The following is a 17850-nucleotide window of genomic DNA, read 5'->3' as shown; positions in this document are numbered from 1 at the left end:
TTTACTGGTTATATATTGTACAGACTAAACTGTCTTTTCTGAATGTCAAATCAGATTTGGGAAACATTCCTGTTATATTTGTCCCTGGGAAACACTGGACAGAAAAATCATCTATTAAAACTGCATTCATTACCAAATCCACAGAACCTAAGTTTTTGAATTAATAGCAGTTAATCAAGCAATGCATCATAAAAAAGCAGGAACTAAAGAAAATCAAAGTAAAACATTCACTTTCATTATTGAACATTTTTAGCTTTATTATTATAATAGAATTACAGTCTGACAATAAAATAAAGAGCTTTTGCTAAACTCTGTAAAGCAATACATGCTTCTGCCATAAACAACCTCTATTAGATTTAGGTTTTATTGCCACATCACTGCACTGAGGTGCAATAAACATTCAATGTCTTCTTTTTAAAATTATCTTAGGAGTAAACAGAAACTGTCCTCTATAAGAGTGTATCATTATTTTCAAGGAAGACTTACTATTATTACATGGTTTAGCAAAGCATTGTAAAAAAGCTACATAGAGAATACCTTGTCTTTGATAAACTGTGCAGTCAAGTTTATACAGTATAATACTATTGGCATAGACTAACTAAGAGGTGATATAATGCAATCATTGCATAGCAAAAAGCAGACTAGGTAAGTAATATTCACATCTAATGTGCAAACTGCAGACCAAAAGGTAGCTATGAATTGCTAGAAAGATAAAATGCCCTAAATGAACACACTAGTTTAACGCCAAAAATAACAAGATAAACAAGTACACAGAAGTTAAAGAGCCATAGTTTATTTTTTTCTATACATATATCTACACATGATACCAGAGATGAAACATCCCCTTTTAATAAGCTGCAATCATATAACTTATCAAGTTTAGACAGGACTAAATGTTAGACAATGAAGCATTATTAAAAAAAAACAACTTCTCTAAATAAAACATTAACTGTTTCCTTTTGTAGATAGAGGATGTCAACTTTTTGATTTATTGAGAAAGAGTTTAGAAAACTGATTGTGAAACTTGACTCTCAGTAGCTGTTTCTCTGGAGGCTCATGTAGCACTGTTTCAAAATCCATTTAATACCATGTATTAAACTTTCTTAATTGATGCTTCTTGAAAATATCCACCATTCTTCCTATCTTTTTGAAAAATCTTTATCTGAAATTTGATTTCTAAGAATCAGCAGTAATGATTCTGACTAGAATTGTTTTAAAGGGAGCACAATACCTGCAAAATGGACATCTTGTATTTGAAGCCCTTACATATTGTTCCTACAAATATATTGCTACAGTAAAAATGAAATGTAGTAAGTTTACTCAATAAAATCTATTTTCCTGTACATTCTTTTATGTATGCTTTCTTTGTATTTAATGCTACATATAACATCTCTTATTGTAACAGTTATGTTTCAGCAAATATAGCAGATATACAGATGAACTTCTGTCTTCACAAATATTTCACCATTTTACCTACCAAATATAATCCCATACTTTAGTGTATATGCATGACCTGAGCAGACCAGTCGTTAACCTAATAGTATACGTTGGATGACATTGTCAAATTGCAAGCTACTGTACACTTAACCACTTTACAAATGGAATTAATTCCAAGCACTTTCTGCTTATTAATTTTTTAGGCTTTCCAGTACCACTCATTTATTTTTTCCTCTAATTCAGGCTCTAAATATGTTTTATTGAGCATTTAACAACATATTAAGAGCTAAGAGGTGAATCCTACACAATGTTTTAAGAACACAACTTTAAAAAAGTAAAAAAATGTACAATCTCATGCTGCATATTTACAGATATTATTTAAATACTATATTTTATCTTTCTGCTATTCATAAATCTCAGTCTAAAGCTTCTTTTAATGTATCATTTTATAAAAGAATACATTCAACATATCTAGAGCTTGCAAAAATTGTTGGTTTGTTGTTTGTTTTTTTTAAAACTCTCTAAAATATAATGATGAGTAAAAGCTATCTTTAAAGCATCCAGGAATTGTTTGGATTACACAGGTGATAGAGGGAATTTGGATCTGCACTCGGGTGTGCAACTGGTTTTAAATCTAGTCTAGTGACAACTTAGTGCTTGGAACGAGACTGCACTGAGAGCAGATGAAAGCCTTTGTTACCATTGGATCTCATGTGCTGTACAGGGGACAAACTGTACCTAGAGGGAGTAGATTTCCTTTCTCATTAAAGACCATTTAATATTATAAGTCAGGTAGTTTGCAACACAGAAGAGAAAAGGGATTAGGAAAATAACATCTTATGGGATTCAGCAAATGGAAAGTTTTACAACCTTGAAAAGATTATAAACAGTGGTTGAATAAATGGTACAGTCTAGTATGTCATAAAGAATATTTCCCCCCTCCCTACAATCCTCTGAATAAAAATATCTTTTTCCCATACATATACAATTCCTTTTGGGGACATTCAGTACTAAGCTGGCAACAAATGGTTTCTTTCCGCCCCCCCCCCCTTACACTACAGCTCACTCTTTTCCATTTTCAGAATTACTTTTCCAAAGTATATAGCTTATATTGTTCTCTCCCTCACACACAGTTTTCTAAAATATATAGATATTTTTACTTTTTGCTAAATAAAGAAACCTTTATTTTCTTAAAGACAGAGGCAATGAAGCAAATGGGAATTACTGTATGTGAAAAAGGGAAGCAACTCCCCGAGCAAAAGACAAAACAGAACTATAGGAATAAATGAGGTTATTGATGTGGAGTTTGAACCTTTAGCTGGGGCTCCCTGTTTAAATAGGTAGCCCAGTAGACTAAGTTAAAGATTCCAAAAAGCAAGGGGAAGGCTATTCTTGAGAGTCGGTCAATTTTACTGACGCTGTTAAAAGTTTTCTTGGGTTCTGCAGGTTTTGTTTCTGGCTTAACTTCTTTGGGCTCGATGGTTGCACTTTTAGCAATGGTTGCCAGCCCAGGGTCCCTTGCAATGTTAGGGGTGTAGCTCGTAGCTGCAGCTGTGTATGTGTTGTTTTTCTTAATGAGAGGATCCTTCACTTTCTTTGGCTGAAGAAAGAAGAAAGTGTTTTATTCTCGCTATCTTCTCAACAGATATAATTATGGAAAAGCACTATAACATTTTGCAGTTAATCCAATTCATGCCACAAAATGTAATAAGCTGTAAGAGAGAAGTTAGCTCTGGATATGTGACTCATGCAAAATATTTAGGTGACAACAAAGACAAAATCATCCATTTGTGTTATGTGTGTTAGTTAAACCAAATTAGATCATGGATAAACTTTAATGAGAACTGATAGCTTTAATGGTAATTAGCAGTGACACACCACTCATAGTTCAATATTTCCCTAATCAACTGTGCTTCTTGACCGAACAAAACTTTACAAAACACAAAAATTCTTAATGTAGCTTTCCAATATTAAGAGAAATAATGAGATGAGTGCTGACACAATTCATACATAAAAATACACAATAAATTATCATGTAACCATGCACTAAAGGAGGATTATTTAACAAAATGCAAAGCTACCAGTATTCTACTCACTAATGGTTTACACCACAGACACATGCATTATGGACTGGGAACTTCATGTTCTTGTTTGAGTGTTACAGCTGGATCATAGTGGCTGAAATGCCATTCCGTATACAAGGACTTAAATGACTATATGATTTTTGCATCCAGCTACTTATATTGCTAAAGCAAGAATGTATTGAATATCTTTTAGTGGAGAAGAATTTACTGCTCTTATTTGAATCTATTTTCCCCTGAATCCTTATGTTTTCTAGTATTCTACTTCTGGGATCAAGTTGTAGGAAAAAAATTTAAATTTTGCCATCTGGGTATACCAGTTGACATTCAGCTGTCCCAGCTGCAAACAGACTGAACCTTTCCTCCAGCCACTGCCCAAGGAGAAACACAGAAGAGAGATGTATTGGGCTGTTAAGGAGGTGTAAAGAAAAGCATCACTTTACTCCAGGTTCCTTCCATTAGGAGAAAAAAACCCAAAAACCAACAAAACACAGATAACAAAAAAAATCCCCAGAGCTTAAAAATCTTTAGACAGTATTTGCCACAAAAAGAATAGGCAAATGTTATCCATTGTGTCCTCTTAGAAGGGGGGAATAAATATGATTAAAGAGAACATATCAGCAGAATGGGATCTATTTTGTCATTTCACCATACAGCAAATAGAACTCCCTGTTTTCAAGAAGCAGCTGTCCCATGGAGGGGGACTCCCAGTAGCAGAGTTTTAATAAAACATTCTTGTTCAAGAGGTGAAGGTTTCAGGGAGCAGCCAGGCTCCTGGGGGATGCTTGGGAGCAGGAAGAGAAGCTGCCAAAGCATCCAGGCCAGTGGGGAGAGGCCCAGCAGAGCATGGCTTGGAGCCCCACCCGGGGAGGAGGAGAAGGCTCAAATGTGAAATTTCTGCTACTCAGTAAGGAAAGGGATTCACCTAATGATTCTGATGTAGATGTTCTTTATTTGATGGCAATAAAATTCTTAGCTGGAGGCTAAGAAAAAGGTTCAAATTTTCTTAGAATATTTCTGCTGAATAGAAGGAACAAACAGGTTGAAAAAAATACTCAGAGAATAAAAAAGGCAACATGAGAAAGCTTTTTTTTTTTAATGTAGTTGTCTGTCCATTTTTTTATCTCCCAAGTGGGGAGGCTGCTACCAGGCTTGCTGAGCACGAAGCCAGCCCGATTTGCTCCTCAGTCAGATATTCTGATGAGCAGCAATAAATGCAGCAGGCAAAGAGCTGCTTCACAGGAGCCTCAGAGGAAACCCCTTCCATGGATTAAAATGTCACCCGAAATCTGAGCCACAGAAAACCAGTCCAGGTCTTACTATTTTATCTAAAATTCAACTTCCTGAAAAAGCAATATGCCAGCTAATTGGAGCTCTGAATTTGATTATGCTGTGGTGCTCACTCACAGGCCTCACCCACCTTCCCTCACAGCTGCAGACAGGGCAGACCACCAGCACCAGGACATCTCAGCTGGCTTCAACAGACACAGAACCCCCCTTACCTACTCAGGAGTGCAAAACCATAAATATTCCAATATCTTAAACAGTGGTTATTGGTGTGGGATTTTTTTGAAAATGTAATTTTCTTTGAAACAAATGAAATGACTGATTAGCTAACTATGTTACAAGGGAGCATATATTAGCAAGGCAATATTTAATATTTAAGGATTAAGTTCTATTAATACAGTTCATTTTTTATAAAAAATGTCATGAAGAAAGAGCAAAGAATCAAAAAATTTTTTCAATGAAAGTATCATCAGTAACTGAAAACTTAATATTCACCAGCAGTTGTGCAGCTCATTATTTTGTTTTCCTACTTCACTCATTTGTTCTACAATATTTTTTAATAGTTCACATTGTATAAATGTCCCAGTATAATTCTGTTTATTTCACTGACTTATGCAACTAAAAATGCATAATATATATATATAAGCATATATTCCTGAATTAAAAACATATCTTTGCACACTGATGACTTATATCTGCTTCTCCAAATATTTATTCTGCTGATTATCTAGTTTGTGAATGTTCAGGATAGCCAATTAGGCAAGTTAAAAAAACCAGGCAAATGAGCTTACTCACAGAAGCAGCTGACATGGCAACTCACAGAAGATGGGAAACTTATCTTTGATTCCCTAAATGTTCCTCAACAAGTTCTTGATGCATCTGTGGTTAACAGACCAGGTCTGATCCCAGACCAAAACCAAAGGGAATCAGTGAATTCTCTCTAGTGCTTTCAGGGAGGTACAGGATTGCACACCCCAACATAGCTATCAATGCCTCCCCCTAAACAAATCAATTTTTCCTATAGACCAGGAAAGGAAGAAAAAAACCCTGTGGTGATTTATTTGGTCCTAATGACAGAACAGCCCTCCTGAAGTTCGTGTTTGGGAGCACTGTACCTTGGGAATTGTCAAATACCACAGCCACAGAATTTTTTGCCTACATTTATACTGTATTATTAGTATATTATACTAATATATATAGTATATATATATACTATATAGTACATTATACTAATATATATGGTATATGTATATATACTATATATATAGTATATTATACTATATTATCCACATTTTCTCTTGTTTAAACAGAAAAAAAATCATTGCCTTCCCTTAAATAATACACATTCTTTTCTTTTCCGCTGAGTTGCACAAGGCAAAACCTCAGTGGAATGTTTCATTATGAACAGCATCAAGTGTCAGCCGGTGTGGCAGAAGTAGTATTTACATGCTCAGTGTCTGAGTAATTCTTGTGTAGAAACGCTGCGTGTGAACACAAGAGGAAATTCTTTTGGAGTAATTACTTACTGTTCTAAGTAATAAGAATTTCCAATGGGCTAAAAGCCCTTGCCCTCTGTGCCCAGGCAGGGCCCCGTGTGCCCCGCTGGGCTGGGTAAGTGGCGTTACCTTCTCGGGCACGACGCTCTTGCCGTCCCAGGCGTAGCCCCTCTTGGTGAAGTAGTTGACGGTGGCGAACTCGATGAGGGCCGAGAAGACGAAGGCGTAGCAGACGGCGATGAACCAGTCCATGGCCGTGGCATAGGCCACCTTGGGCAGCGAGTTCCTGGCGCTGATGCTCAGCGTGGTCATGGTCAGCACGGTGGTCACTCCTGCAAAGCAAAGCGGTGGCTTTAGGACCAGCAGCTGGATTTTGTCCTTCATTTCTCATAGATGGAAAAGCCTTTTCTACGCCTCTGATTCTTATAAACTTCCCCATCTGGGTTCAGTTGCTAATTGAGGATAGCAGATTTCAAGTTCTGCGGAAGTTGCAGGATCTTCAAAACATTTTTTACACCTTTATTCTTTACATTGTTGTAATGTAATATTATTTTTAAAGTTGGAATGGAAATAATATCATGAGTTGTGGAATGGATACTACTTTACACTTCCTGGTATTTGAAGATTCATAGTCACTGTTCTTTACTCGTGCCCTGCAAATTGTCCTACGGGTGTAACAATTTAACATCTTTAGTTCTTTCTTGCAACAGTTCCAAGATACTGAGAAAACTAAAACACTGGTCGTTTCATTCAGATTATTTGGTGTAAGCTCCTTCAAAGGTATACTCAAAGGGCACTAAGATTTATGTGTTATTACATTTACTTGAATTGATGGTTTTACAGATTTCTATCCCTTTATTCACTGATGCCCAGAAAACAGCAAACATTTTACATAGGAACAATGACAGTGTAATTTGCATTTCTGGTATCAGAGCTTCTCACTGCTGAATCTTGCCCCTTACCTGAGAGAGAACCAGGACTGGACTGAACTCACTCTGCCTGCAGCTGCTTAAAAAATGAATCTCCAAGTGCACATCAGGCTTTCCATCAAATCACATGTCCACAAGTTACCTTGACAACTGCACTGTCATGGACTGAATGTGTCTGGGGAGTTCATCTTCGCTGCACTGCCAGTGAAAATGAGTACTGGCTAAAATAGGCCAGATAATGAACAATGTATTTACATGGGAGTGTGAAGAGCTTGAATTACTAGTGCCTAATGAGCAAGCAATTTCTCTTCCCTGAGAGACAAATCTTGTCTTTGACTCATTACGAGTGAGCTTATGTTTCTCTTACATAGTAGTAAAACAGGATTTATAACTTTTATTATCTGTGGTACTAGGTGGACTTAAAAGATGAAAGTTGTGCTTCTGCATGTGTAGGTATTCATGCAGCATGTTCTGAGACTTTGTTTCACTGCCATCATGAAATGAAAAAGCTCTCTTGATACATAGCGATGGAGCTAACACAAGATTATTTACTAAATAACTGTCTTCTAAAAGGAAAACTGAGAAATGTGTGGGTTCTTGAGTCTGTGAAGATGGCACTTTGAGCACCCTGCAGTATTATATATTGAGACTAGGAAATTCTGTTCTCCATCTAGTGACAATGAAGCATTTCAAACTGATGATCAGACACTTCTTTTTAAATGGTATGTGCAAAAAAAGGTGAAATAGTTACAATTTCAATAGCTTTGACTACAGGGCAGTTCTCAGTGAAGCTGATGCTAAAAATTCAGAACTAATTTTAGTTGCTAATCTAAACAATATTATGTAAATCAAATTTAATATGCTATAGTCTAAACCATTGTCCTGTAAATGCACATCTGTGTGTCAACAGAAAGCCTCTGCTTGGTTCATGAGGTCTAAGGCTATGCAAGTTGTGACTGATTTCCAGAGGCATTAGGAAGCTAAAGCACAGCTGTGAAGAGTGCCAGGAAAGGTCAGTAAAATAGCTCTGCATTTCTCAGCAGTGAGTCTCTGGGGAGATGGGAGATTCTCTTGGGCAAAGCCCAAAGCATCCTGCCCTGCGATGCCCTGAGGCAGGGAAACAAGTGTAAAAGCCAATTTGGCTGTGTGTTCTTCCACCTCCTCCTGCCAGAGGTGTTCAGCTGTCCCATCTGAATATCACCAAAAAGATTAGGTCACATAGCTGAAATCTCAAGTTCTAGTTTTCCCAAATAAAGACTTGTTACACATGTTTGCTTTGGGTTTTGGGGTTTTTTTTGTTTAGTTGGCTCTTTTTTTGCTTTTTTTTCCTCATTTAATATGTACTTGACAGGGATTAATCTCTCCAAAGAATATGCAAGTTATTTGTTTCTAATTTAAGGTAAGCATTTGCAAGCAGTGGTTAAACTCTAGGGACCAGCTGTATACACTGAGAATCCTTTAGATTGCTTTCTCACTGTATTTGTTGAGTGCATCTATTCACTACTGTAAGCACAATAAATTGTTGCTGATCTCAACAGGAGACCTTTAGCAGCAGCCGGCAAAAGGGATTATGAAAAAAATTTTTTAAGATAAAAATTTTCAGTGGCCCTAAGGATGGCAAATACCAATACCCATGGATTAAAGCCTTTCTGATAATCCCCCCATGAATGTCACTGCCATTGTCAGAAATGTTTTATTGATATTCTGGTTGTTTTGGAAAATTGAAGCAGTAATAGACTGCTTGAGGTATTTTCAGGTCTCTTCTTACGATCAGTTTTAAAGGTTTGGATGTACATCCTTGCAATGGAACATTTTAACTCTTGTGTACTGCACTGTGGCCAAGCTCATGCTGTTCTCCAACATCATATTACACGAGAAGAAGTTTTACCATAAAACTTCTTAAATCTTTTTGGCTCATGATTGCCAAGCAGTTTATAGGTCTTGCTTACCAAACACTGTTCTTGCTGGAACAGATTCTCTGTTAAGCCAGAAGGACACCTGTGACAGAATCACTGTCATGATGCATGGCAGGTAAGTCTGGATGACAAAATAGCCAATCTTCCTCTTCAAATGAAAATGTGTAGTCATAACAACATATTCTCCTAAAATCAAGAAAAACAGGTTCATTAAATTTTTTATAAATATACAAATGAGAGAGCTTTATAGGAAGTAATTTTTCATTATATTCATCCCTTTTATAAAAAAAGCCCTCAGATCAAACTGGGTCAGCTCTGAAGAAAACATTTAGTAAACCTGGTTCTGAAGTTCCACTAATAATACAAAACTAGACAGTTCTGGGAAATGCTAATTAAATTTACATATTTTCATCTCTGCTGAGTAGTGAATGAATGTCTGCATTAACTGGCGGCTGCTCAGAGCTCTTGTGAAAGGTCTTGTTCTATTAGAAGATGGAAAACCATCACAGTAAACCCGTGTAAACATCATCTGAAGACTAAATCAAGACAGGCTTCCAAAAGTGTTTCAGTGGGACCAGGCTTAAGATGTAATTGTTGATGCAACTGTGTCTGCATTACCACTGTGGGTGCTTTATGTGCTATGAAGATGGAATGTCCCTGTTCTGCTAATATACTACTTCAGTAAATGATTATTCTCTCCAGAAGTAAATGACTAATGCAAGAATAACACAGAATATATTCATTAGCACTAATGCTTTGGGTGCTACAAAAATATATGAGCAGGGTATTCTAATTGCAGTGGAAAGGAATGGTATTTTTATATATATATAGATGAATGAATATATTTTATTAATACATTTAATAATATCAACTGCAGATTAATATTGTAATATATCAACATATATAATTCTATGAACCTTTCTTGCCAGAGCAGAGCAAATACTGCTCATTTTCTGAACATTATTTACATAACTGAAAGTGGATTTGGAAAAACAATATATTTTCAAAAAGATTGAAAAACATATTGTTGTGATTGAGTCTTATTATGCAATAAATGTTATCTTAGGAATGAAACAAGTAGACATGTAACTGAATGGAAACTTCTGTCTAGATTAGAGATGACATGAAATTACTGTAGTTCTATTTTAAAATGTAGGCAGCTGGAAAGAGAAAGCTCTTGTACAGGAAAAGCTTAAACTGTGATTGAAAAACTATGTCTAGACATTGAGTGCTTATGCACCGAGCATGTCAAATGCCCAGTGCTTTAATGCAGGGTCTAGAAGAACATTCATTTGAACAATCTTGCTCAACATATAACCCCAAGGGAAGCTTATTTATAAGATGTGACAATACTCCTGCTATGTTTCAATATAAAACACAGTAGCAAAGGGGGGAAAGGGAATAAATTTTAAATTGAGAGGTAAAGCAAAGCATATACAGTGAATTTTTTTTTTCAAAAATAGGAGTGACAGAAGTAGTATAATGGGCATTATTACTTGAATTTTGCTCACCTGTCTTTAACTTTCACTGAAACAACCTTCTTCTCCTCTGTCCCTGAGATTATGATCTTATGAAAGGTGCCAGTCTTGGCTAGAAGAGCTAATAATTTAATTTTATCGACTCAAATATGCCATGGGAAGCTATTTTAATGCAATCAGGTATAGAATGTGCACAATGGTATGTCAGAGTTAATTCAGTGATTGGAGATGGCAAGTGAAGAATGCAGAGTGAACACACCAAACACAGAACACTGTACTCTGGAGCTTTATTTAGCTGCTTAAATTATCAAAGTATTTTTAACCTCTGGAAAATGAGAACAAGATCCAAAGCATAAGGGCAATTAAAAAGCCAGGGATTACTCTCATCTGTTAAGCACTGCAGCAGGTCGGAGCTGAGGTCAGCTAAAGGTAATGCCACGAGGACTGAACTAGCAAAGCAGAGCCCCAGAATAAGGCCTTACAGTCCAGTTCGAAGGCAAAACCATCCTCTTAAGCCTCCAAAGTACCAGTGGCCCTCAGTCATTTCTCAGAAGAGAGGAGATCTTTGATGAGATTGATTGTAATGACTGCAGGTCATTAAAGCTCTCCAGTTATTTACTGCATCTTTAGCTTGCCATATTTGGTGGCTTTCTTTAATTGAAAGCATGGCCACATTCCTGACAGCTGGTTATCACTCTCTAGCTTCCCAGCAATTCCTCTGTAATTCTATTTTGAAAGTGCTGTAATACAGCCATAAAATTCCCAACAAGCTAAAGTTTCAAACAGCTCTTGAGCAAATATTGCCTGTATTCACAGTTTCTGATTGCCAGGATTTCACAAGTATGAATCTTGTATTCTCTTATCTTTTCTTATCCAAGGAAGTGAGAAAGAAAGGTATTTCTTTTTAGCTTTGTTGTAATTCCCCATGTCTTCTACAAATAACTGTTGTGCAGATAAATCTGTTTATCATTGTATTTATTCCATTTATTTATTTATGTATTATACAATATGAAGCATAAAAGTCGTCACTTGCATCCTGCATCTATATTAACTTAATGGCTTGAATATTAAGTTATTTGAATATTTTCAGAGCCCTGGAGGAGTTTGTGCCTGTGCTTGGTACTTGTGTAGCTGTAGTTTTTAAACAGCCCTTAGTTCTACAGTATCTTGCAGGCAGTATAAGCTAACCCGTGTCCATAGAAGACAACAGCTGATCATTCCGTAACGTTCCATTAAACGTATTATTCGGTGTTCTGTGAACTATTTGTAATAAACCAAATTTCTCAGGTGAGCACCTAAAATTACTGTGTGTCATGTCAGACATGAGGTTAGAGGTGGGGACTGAGTTCTAGCTATCACAATACTTTCTCTATCACTGTAAGGCTTTCCTTGTCATTAATTTAAAACATCTACTACTTATGCCATGTAACTCAGTAAAAAAACTCTTAAGAACAACATCCTCTCAGCAGATTTAGAGGACATCAGAAAAAACCAGACCGCTGTGAGTATAAATCCTGATGATTCTCAGTGCAAAGAAACGTTTTCAAGGTGGCAGAATAATTCTATGTAAACAGAATCTTGGATGAGCCCTTTAAGCATTTGTTAAGGTGCTTGCAAAAAGGATAATTTTAAACTATTTCTGAGTCAATATGAATCAGTAGCTGGAGAGTGACAGAAATTTTGCATACAAATAAAAAATGGTTGACTCTGCTTAAGCAAAACAGCAGCAGCGATAATTATTGTTTCACTCACTGAATACTATTTTTAAGCCTGTAATACCTGCACATTCCATTGCCAGCATAGATGAACAGACTATACCATAAAAAAAGGTTTAGCCTTTCAGGATTCTCTTGTCATTAAAAAATCAGTGTTTGTAGTTATGTTGTTATATATCCAGAAATAAGGACAGAAGGTGGTCTACTAGCCAAGGAAGACATTAGGAAAAAAAAGAAAGGACTTTATGGAGCCATCAAATCATTGAATAGTTTTGAGGTTGTTTAGAATAACCCAGCTACACCCAAATCCTTGGGAAAATAAGGATCTAGAATTCCAGACAACTATAAATATCATCTTAAAATTGCCCAAAATTATGTAGATTCCTCTAATGATCTGCAGAATCAGCTGCAAAAGAGCTTCATTTTCTGGCCTAATAAAGGTGCTGAGAACTCTTAAATGAAGATTGTCCTCAATTTCTTTTGTCATTTTGTAAGATGAGTCATTATCCACGACTCTGAAAGTAGGGAGGGATTTCATCATTTTCATAACGTACTTCATCTCTTAAACCAGAGAGGAGCAGAGGACAAAGACAGGCTGGAAGATGCTGCTGAGACTGGTTGCCCACCTACCTCAACAAGGAGAAAAGGAATTATTAACCACTTCTAATCCTCACCATTATTTTGGGGAAGGCAAAACCTTTTCCTTTCCAAAGCAAATCAAGAATAATTTTTCTTTGAGACCTTGAATTTGCAAGCAATAAATATTTCTTCCACGTATACGTACCTGTATATGTTTATCAGGTAAAAACTAAAGAGAATTGTCAGTTTGGTACAAAAAGATTCTGTAACAGGATTATTTTTAGTTTTGATAACCATTGCATTTAGTTCTTTGTACTGTTTTTTAGCATCTAGACAACAGCACTTTCATTTCAGCATATTTTATGTATTAACTATACTGTATCTAACTGTATAGATTGGAATGGGAAAGAGTTTCTTCAGGCAGAAAAAGGAGGCAGAATTCAAATCTTTCAAATAGCATGGGCAAAACAAAACCTTTTTGTTTCTTCAATATGTATGAAGAAATTTTACATCTGCTTCAGTTCTGTTTGAAAATTTCTTAACCTGCCTTTCTTAACAGTTTAGGGGGTGCTTCTCACATTACTATCCAATTACCCTGAACTATATCTGGTATCTGTATTTGCTTTAGAGATGTTCCCAAGCTTGTGAGTCCTTTCTGATTATCCTGCCACCCTTATAATGCACGGAGCAAGCAGAGAGCTGGCCAGGAGTGCAAAGAGCAGCCCCACAGCTCTCTGAGCGAGCAGCTTCAGGAAAGAGCAAAGGGATCTTCACAGTTTCCCTCAAATCCTATTGACTTTTCAGTGAAGGGCAGCTGGGCTGAATTAGTAGCTCCAGAAAAGTCAATGACAACATTTCTAGGTGTGGCCAGGCCAAGAGTTTTCCCCTTTTCCTCTCGGCTGCCTGATGCAGCCCTCTGTGCTCGGCACTGGAAGCGGTGTCTGTGGGAGCAGTTGTGTTGGTGCTGTTCTTAGGCAGCCCACTTACTTCTTTTCTGATTATATCAACTGAACAGAAGCTTCCCAGCTGTAACCTAGAAACTTGTCTGGGAGAAATTTTCTTGGCTTAATAGAGCATATGAATATATTTTGGCAAGCTAAATAAAAAATTCAGACATGAATTACAGTTCACCCTAAAGTGCCTCACTTTCCCTGAAATGTTGGTTGACTTTAGCAGTAACACATTGGGAAGTTTGGTTTCTGCAGGTATAACTGCACTTCTCTCCAAGTCCCGAGGTTGTGCATTCCAAGCAATACAAACACTTCTAATGCAGAGCTGCTTCTGGCCCATGAGCAGCCAGGCTGGCCAGCAAAGCTCTTGGTCATGCCCGGTGCTCCGTTTCTTACTGCATTTAGGTCTTCATGCCCCTTCCAAATTATTAGAAAATAAATTTAAAAAATCACATCTTGAAAAACACTACAAAGTGAAAAAGCAAAGGTTTTTAGCCAGCTTCAAGGTTACAGGTACACCATATTTAAATGTTGGCTATATTTCTGTATCTTATTAAGAGTTCTGGAGTTAAAGGTGGTGCCAGGATTAAGCTAAGTCCTGTTTGGATGTTCCAGATGGTTTTTAATTTGATGACATAGTTTTTTCATTCTCTAAATACCTCCTTGAGAAACTATATACTTGCTTCTAGCAACTTTACTGCCTCCAGGAATATGATCTTTGAGGATTCATACTGTTATACTATTTTTATAAGCTTACATAGTAAGCAGATAATACGATAAGAATATGAGAAGCGCTTCTTTATTATGTAAATTGGTTTTTCTGGCTAGATCTGATGCTGTAGGAACCTTTTTAATTGTTCAAATATTTTAACCACCAGTTAAAGTAGGAAAATAATCCCAGGATATGTTAACTTTTCACAGACATGTTTTCCTAATCTGAAGCTCATATATTGCAATTTACCTCTTACTCTTACGTCTTTGTATTTTTTTCTCTTGCTCTAAATTATGTTTTGGCAATGAAATATGACCCTTCCCCAAAAAACTTTTTTCACAGACCTGTGCTGGACTGCACAATTCCAGAGTCCACAGTTTGTCCAAGCAGATCATACTGGTTCAGTCGAGAGCCGTCCTCAGCCACCACCACTGACCTGGCTGGTTCCCGTGTCCATTCATACACAACCTCTGCTCTGGTATAAGCATCTAATTAAAACAAAATACATTGCATTTCAGCTTTGCACCTTCTGCTGCCTTATGGCTCTATCAGAACAATGTTTTGCACAGTAGTTTGAATATTCAAATCTCTTTAATTATCTGCAGAAACCCAAACTAGCTTACTGGAATTTAGCAGTGGGAAATAGAACTGATTGTACAGGTCCATCCATATGATGATTAGCTAAATATCTGCTGTAGGGCTGGATTAAGTTTGGTTCTCAATGCCATGAAAACATTTCTCTCTCTTCCATAATTGCTACCTATGTAAATGTCTCAGATACCAGAGTGAGATGTGCAATTTCATGAGCGAGGGCTCCAAACTCTTTTTCTAATTTTTAACTATTGTCAAGAAACACGAGCCCTAGACTTTTCAATTTTTCTTAGTGTGTTTTCTGGGCCACTGTAAGACAGTAAATCCTTCTCAGAGTGGCTTCAGTGATCTCCCAACGAGCCTGGTTCCAGCTCTCCATGTCTGCTTGTCCCCTGTCGCACTGTCTGGGCTGGAAAACAGCCCAGCAGACATTTCTGAGGCTGCCTAGGCTCCAGTGAGTTTAAATGACAATGACTCTATTTTTTTTTTTTTTCTACTTTGGTTATTTCTGAGAAATCCTCACACTCAAGTTCACATTTATTTGAGTTTGGCACAAAGCAAAAGAAAAGCACTGCACTCTCCAAACCTGAGCAGTCTGGTATGTTACAGAGATAATTCAGTAGCATCTACATGTCCCATTGAGGGGATTTATACTGTTATTCATGTTATTTCAAGAATCAAGCTACATATAAATATTTTTAATCTTAGTCCCATAGTAAAATTCTTGTCATTTTGTGCAGTCTGACTACACGAAGGCATCTTGTGTAATATTGACACCTAAGAGTATCCAAAGACATGAATGGGACTGAATGTGTGATCAGAACCTACATCAAACCAGCACACAGCACAGGCAGGTAGAAGCCAGGTGGGACAACTTAGGACATCCAAAATTACAGCAGAATCCTACCCACAAAATGAGATTTTCCCTTTTTTTTTTCAGGACTGGCAATAGGAAAGGAAAGGGAGTAATCTGATTCACTTGACCTCATTTGTGAGCTAGCAATTTATCTTATCAATGTAAGAGAAAAACAGTAATTGAAGAGGTGGTGTTGGAGGGAGTGCACTGGTAACTTAATTGCATGGCATTTGGTTCTGCATTATTGAAGCCGAAGGGTGCTTTTTGTCCTCAGATTTCACATTCCCCCAGCACTGTAACATAATTTGGAATATGTTTTTGGAATCAATGGTGAATGCAAATCTACACCTTAGTAATTCTGACTTTAAAAGTAATGGCCACAGTAAAACACAGGAATTGATTTGCTAATCTAGTCACATAGAGTGGCAATAATAATACCCATTTTCAAGCAATTTGTCTGGGGTATGAGAGTAGCTTGGAAGAGAGAGGACTGGTTTTCTGAGCTGCTGAGAACCACTGGATTGGATTTGAGGGAAGGGAGGATACTCAGCGTGCTGGAAAGGAGCTTGCCCTGCCCTGTACCTGCCAGACTGAGTGCTCCATTCCACCCTCAGCATCCAAGGCACGCTGATGAACAGCAGCACAGCCTTTGGCTCCTGTCACTGCCCTGAGCCAGACTGGCCATTCGTTTTAAACTGGACAATCAGGAGTTTGTGGTAAGAGTTCAGGAGAGCATCTGCCTTCTGATTTGTTTTGCCAACATATGCATTTCGTTGTTCCAGATTTTCTTCAGCGTTTGTCACATTGAATTTACAGTGGAATAACCTCCAGCTTAAGCTGCTCTTTGGCAAATCACTTTAGCCTTGGAGCTGGGGTCAAGCGTTTCTCGGCCTCTGCAGTAGGGGCACAGTCCACAGGAGACGTGCAGCTCCTTCAGCGGGAGGCTTTTAGGAGTCCAGCTCCCAACAGTGATGAATGGAGGATGTAAAAAAACTCTTGCCCGGTTTAATCCAAAACAAACGGAGCTAGGCAAACACTACCTTGGGGAGCTACTAAGTGTGATATTGTAGTCTGCACTTAAAGCATGACTTTTGTGACAATTAAATGCATTTTCGGTACATTTTCCAGTCCATTAAGATGATTATAATTAATTGCTTTTAGTTGTTGAACAGAAATGTCCCAAATGTATTTGAATATGATTATCACTTTAAAAGTGGCAATTAAATATAGGAACTGGTTTTTTTCTATCTATAGCAGCGACTCCCATTTTCATGTCTTACTTAGGTCCAGTCATTTGTCCTACAGGATATATTTCTGTCAATAACTAAATATTGAGAGAAATATTCTATACCTTGATAGTTATGACAATAATCTGTTGAAAGGAGGGGAGAGGTCCAGCTTTAAGGACTCTTTTGGACAGTGAATTTCTCATGCAGTGTTTGCAGTAAAACCATGTTACAGAAGGAACTCCTCCCTGCGAGGATCCCAGATTAGGAGCTCGCCTGAACTTAGCAGGTGACTGCAAAGTTTCCCTGAAAACTCCTTGATTTTGTCTCATGGTCCTTTCCAGCATTTGGAGTGAGGTGTTTTTCTAGGCCCCATTTGAACAGCTGCCATGATAGGCAGTTAGTGTTCAAAACAAAAAAGTAATGAAAAAGCCTATAAACCTGACAGACCACAGCAGCACTCTGAGCTTAAAATATCAGTTATCACTTCTGACTGAGTGTAAGAACTGGTCTTCCATCAGAAATATCACTGATGTTTTTTGTTCAATTAAGAAAATTCTGTACATTTTGATAATATTTTTAGAGGATGAAAAAGAA

The 17850-nt window shown here is 37.3% G+C and overlaps 1 protein-coding gene across 3 annotated transcripts in view; it reads right to left on the bottom strand.

Moving 5' to 3' along the window:
• Window positions 1-231: 231 nt before the first annotated feature.
• The window catches only part of GABRA1 (gamma-aminobutyric acid type A receptor subunit alpha1), a 41705-nt gene continuing 24086 nt past the window's right edge, over window positions 232-17850 (bottom strand). For all 3 annotated transcript variants that reach the window (XM_032702834.1, XM_032702835.1, XM_032702836.1), the window contains 4 exons: window positions 14925-15068; window positions 9180-9332; window positions 6431-6633; window positions 232-3037 (listed from right to left, as the gene is read on the bottom strand). In XM_032702834.1, the coding sequence (XP_032558725.1) occupies window positions 2729-3037; window positions 6431-6633; window positions 9180-9332; window positions 14925-15068 (809 nt within the window). In that variant the 3' untranslated portion in view covers window positions 232-2728. The remainder of the gene's footprint in view (window positions 3038-6430; window positions 6634-9179; window positions 9333-14924; window positions 15069-17850) is intronic.

The sequence above is a fragment of the Chiroxiphia lanceolata genome, chromosome 15 (assembly GCF_009829145.1).
Source record: "Chiroxiphia lanceolata isolate bChiLan1 chromosome 15, bChiLan1.pri, whole genome shotgun sequence".
Classification (NCBI taxonomy): Eukaryota; Metazoa; Chordata; class Aves; order Passeriformes; family Pipridae; genus Chiroxiphia; species Chiroxiphia lanceolata.
Note: the sequence above shows the minus strand (reverse complement) of the source record. Positions and strands in the feature narration are given on the sequence as shown.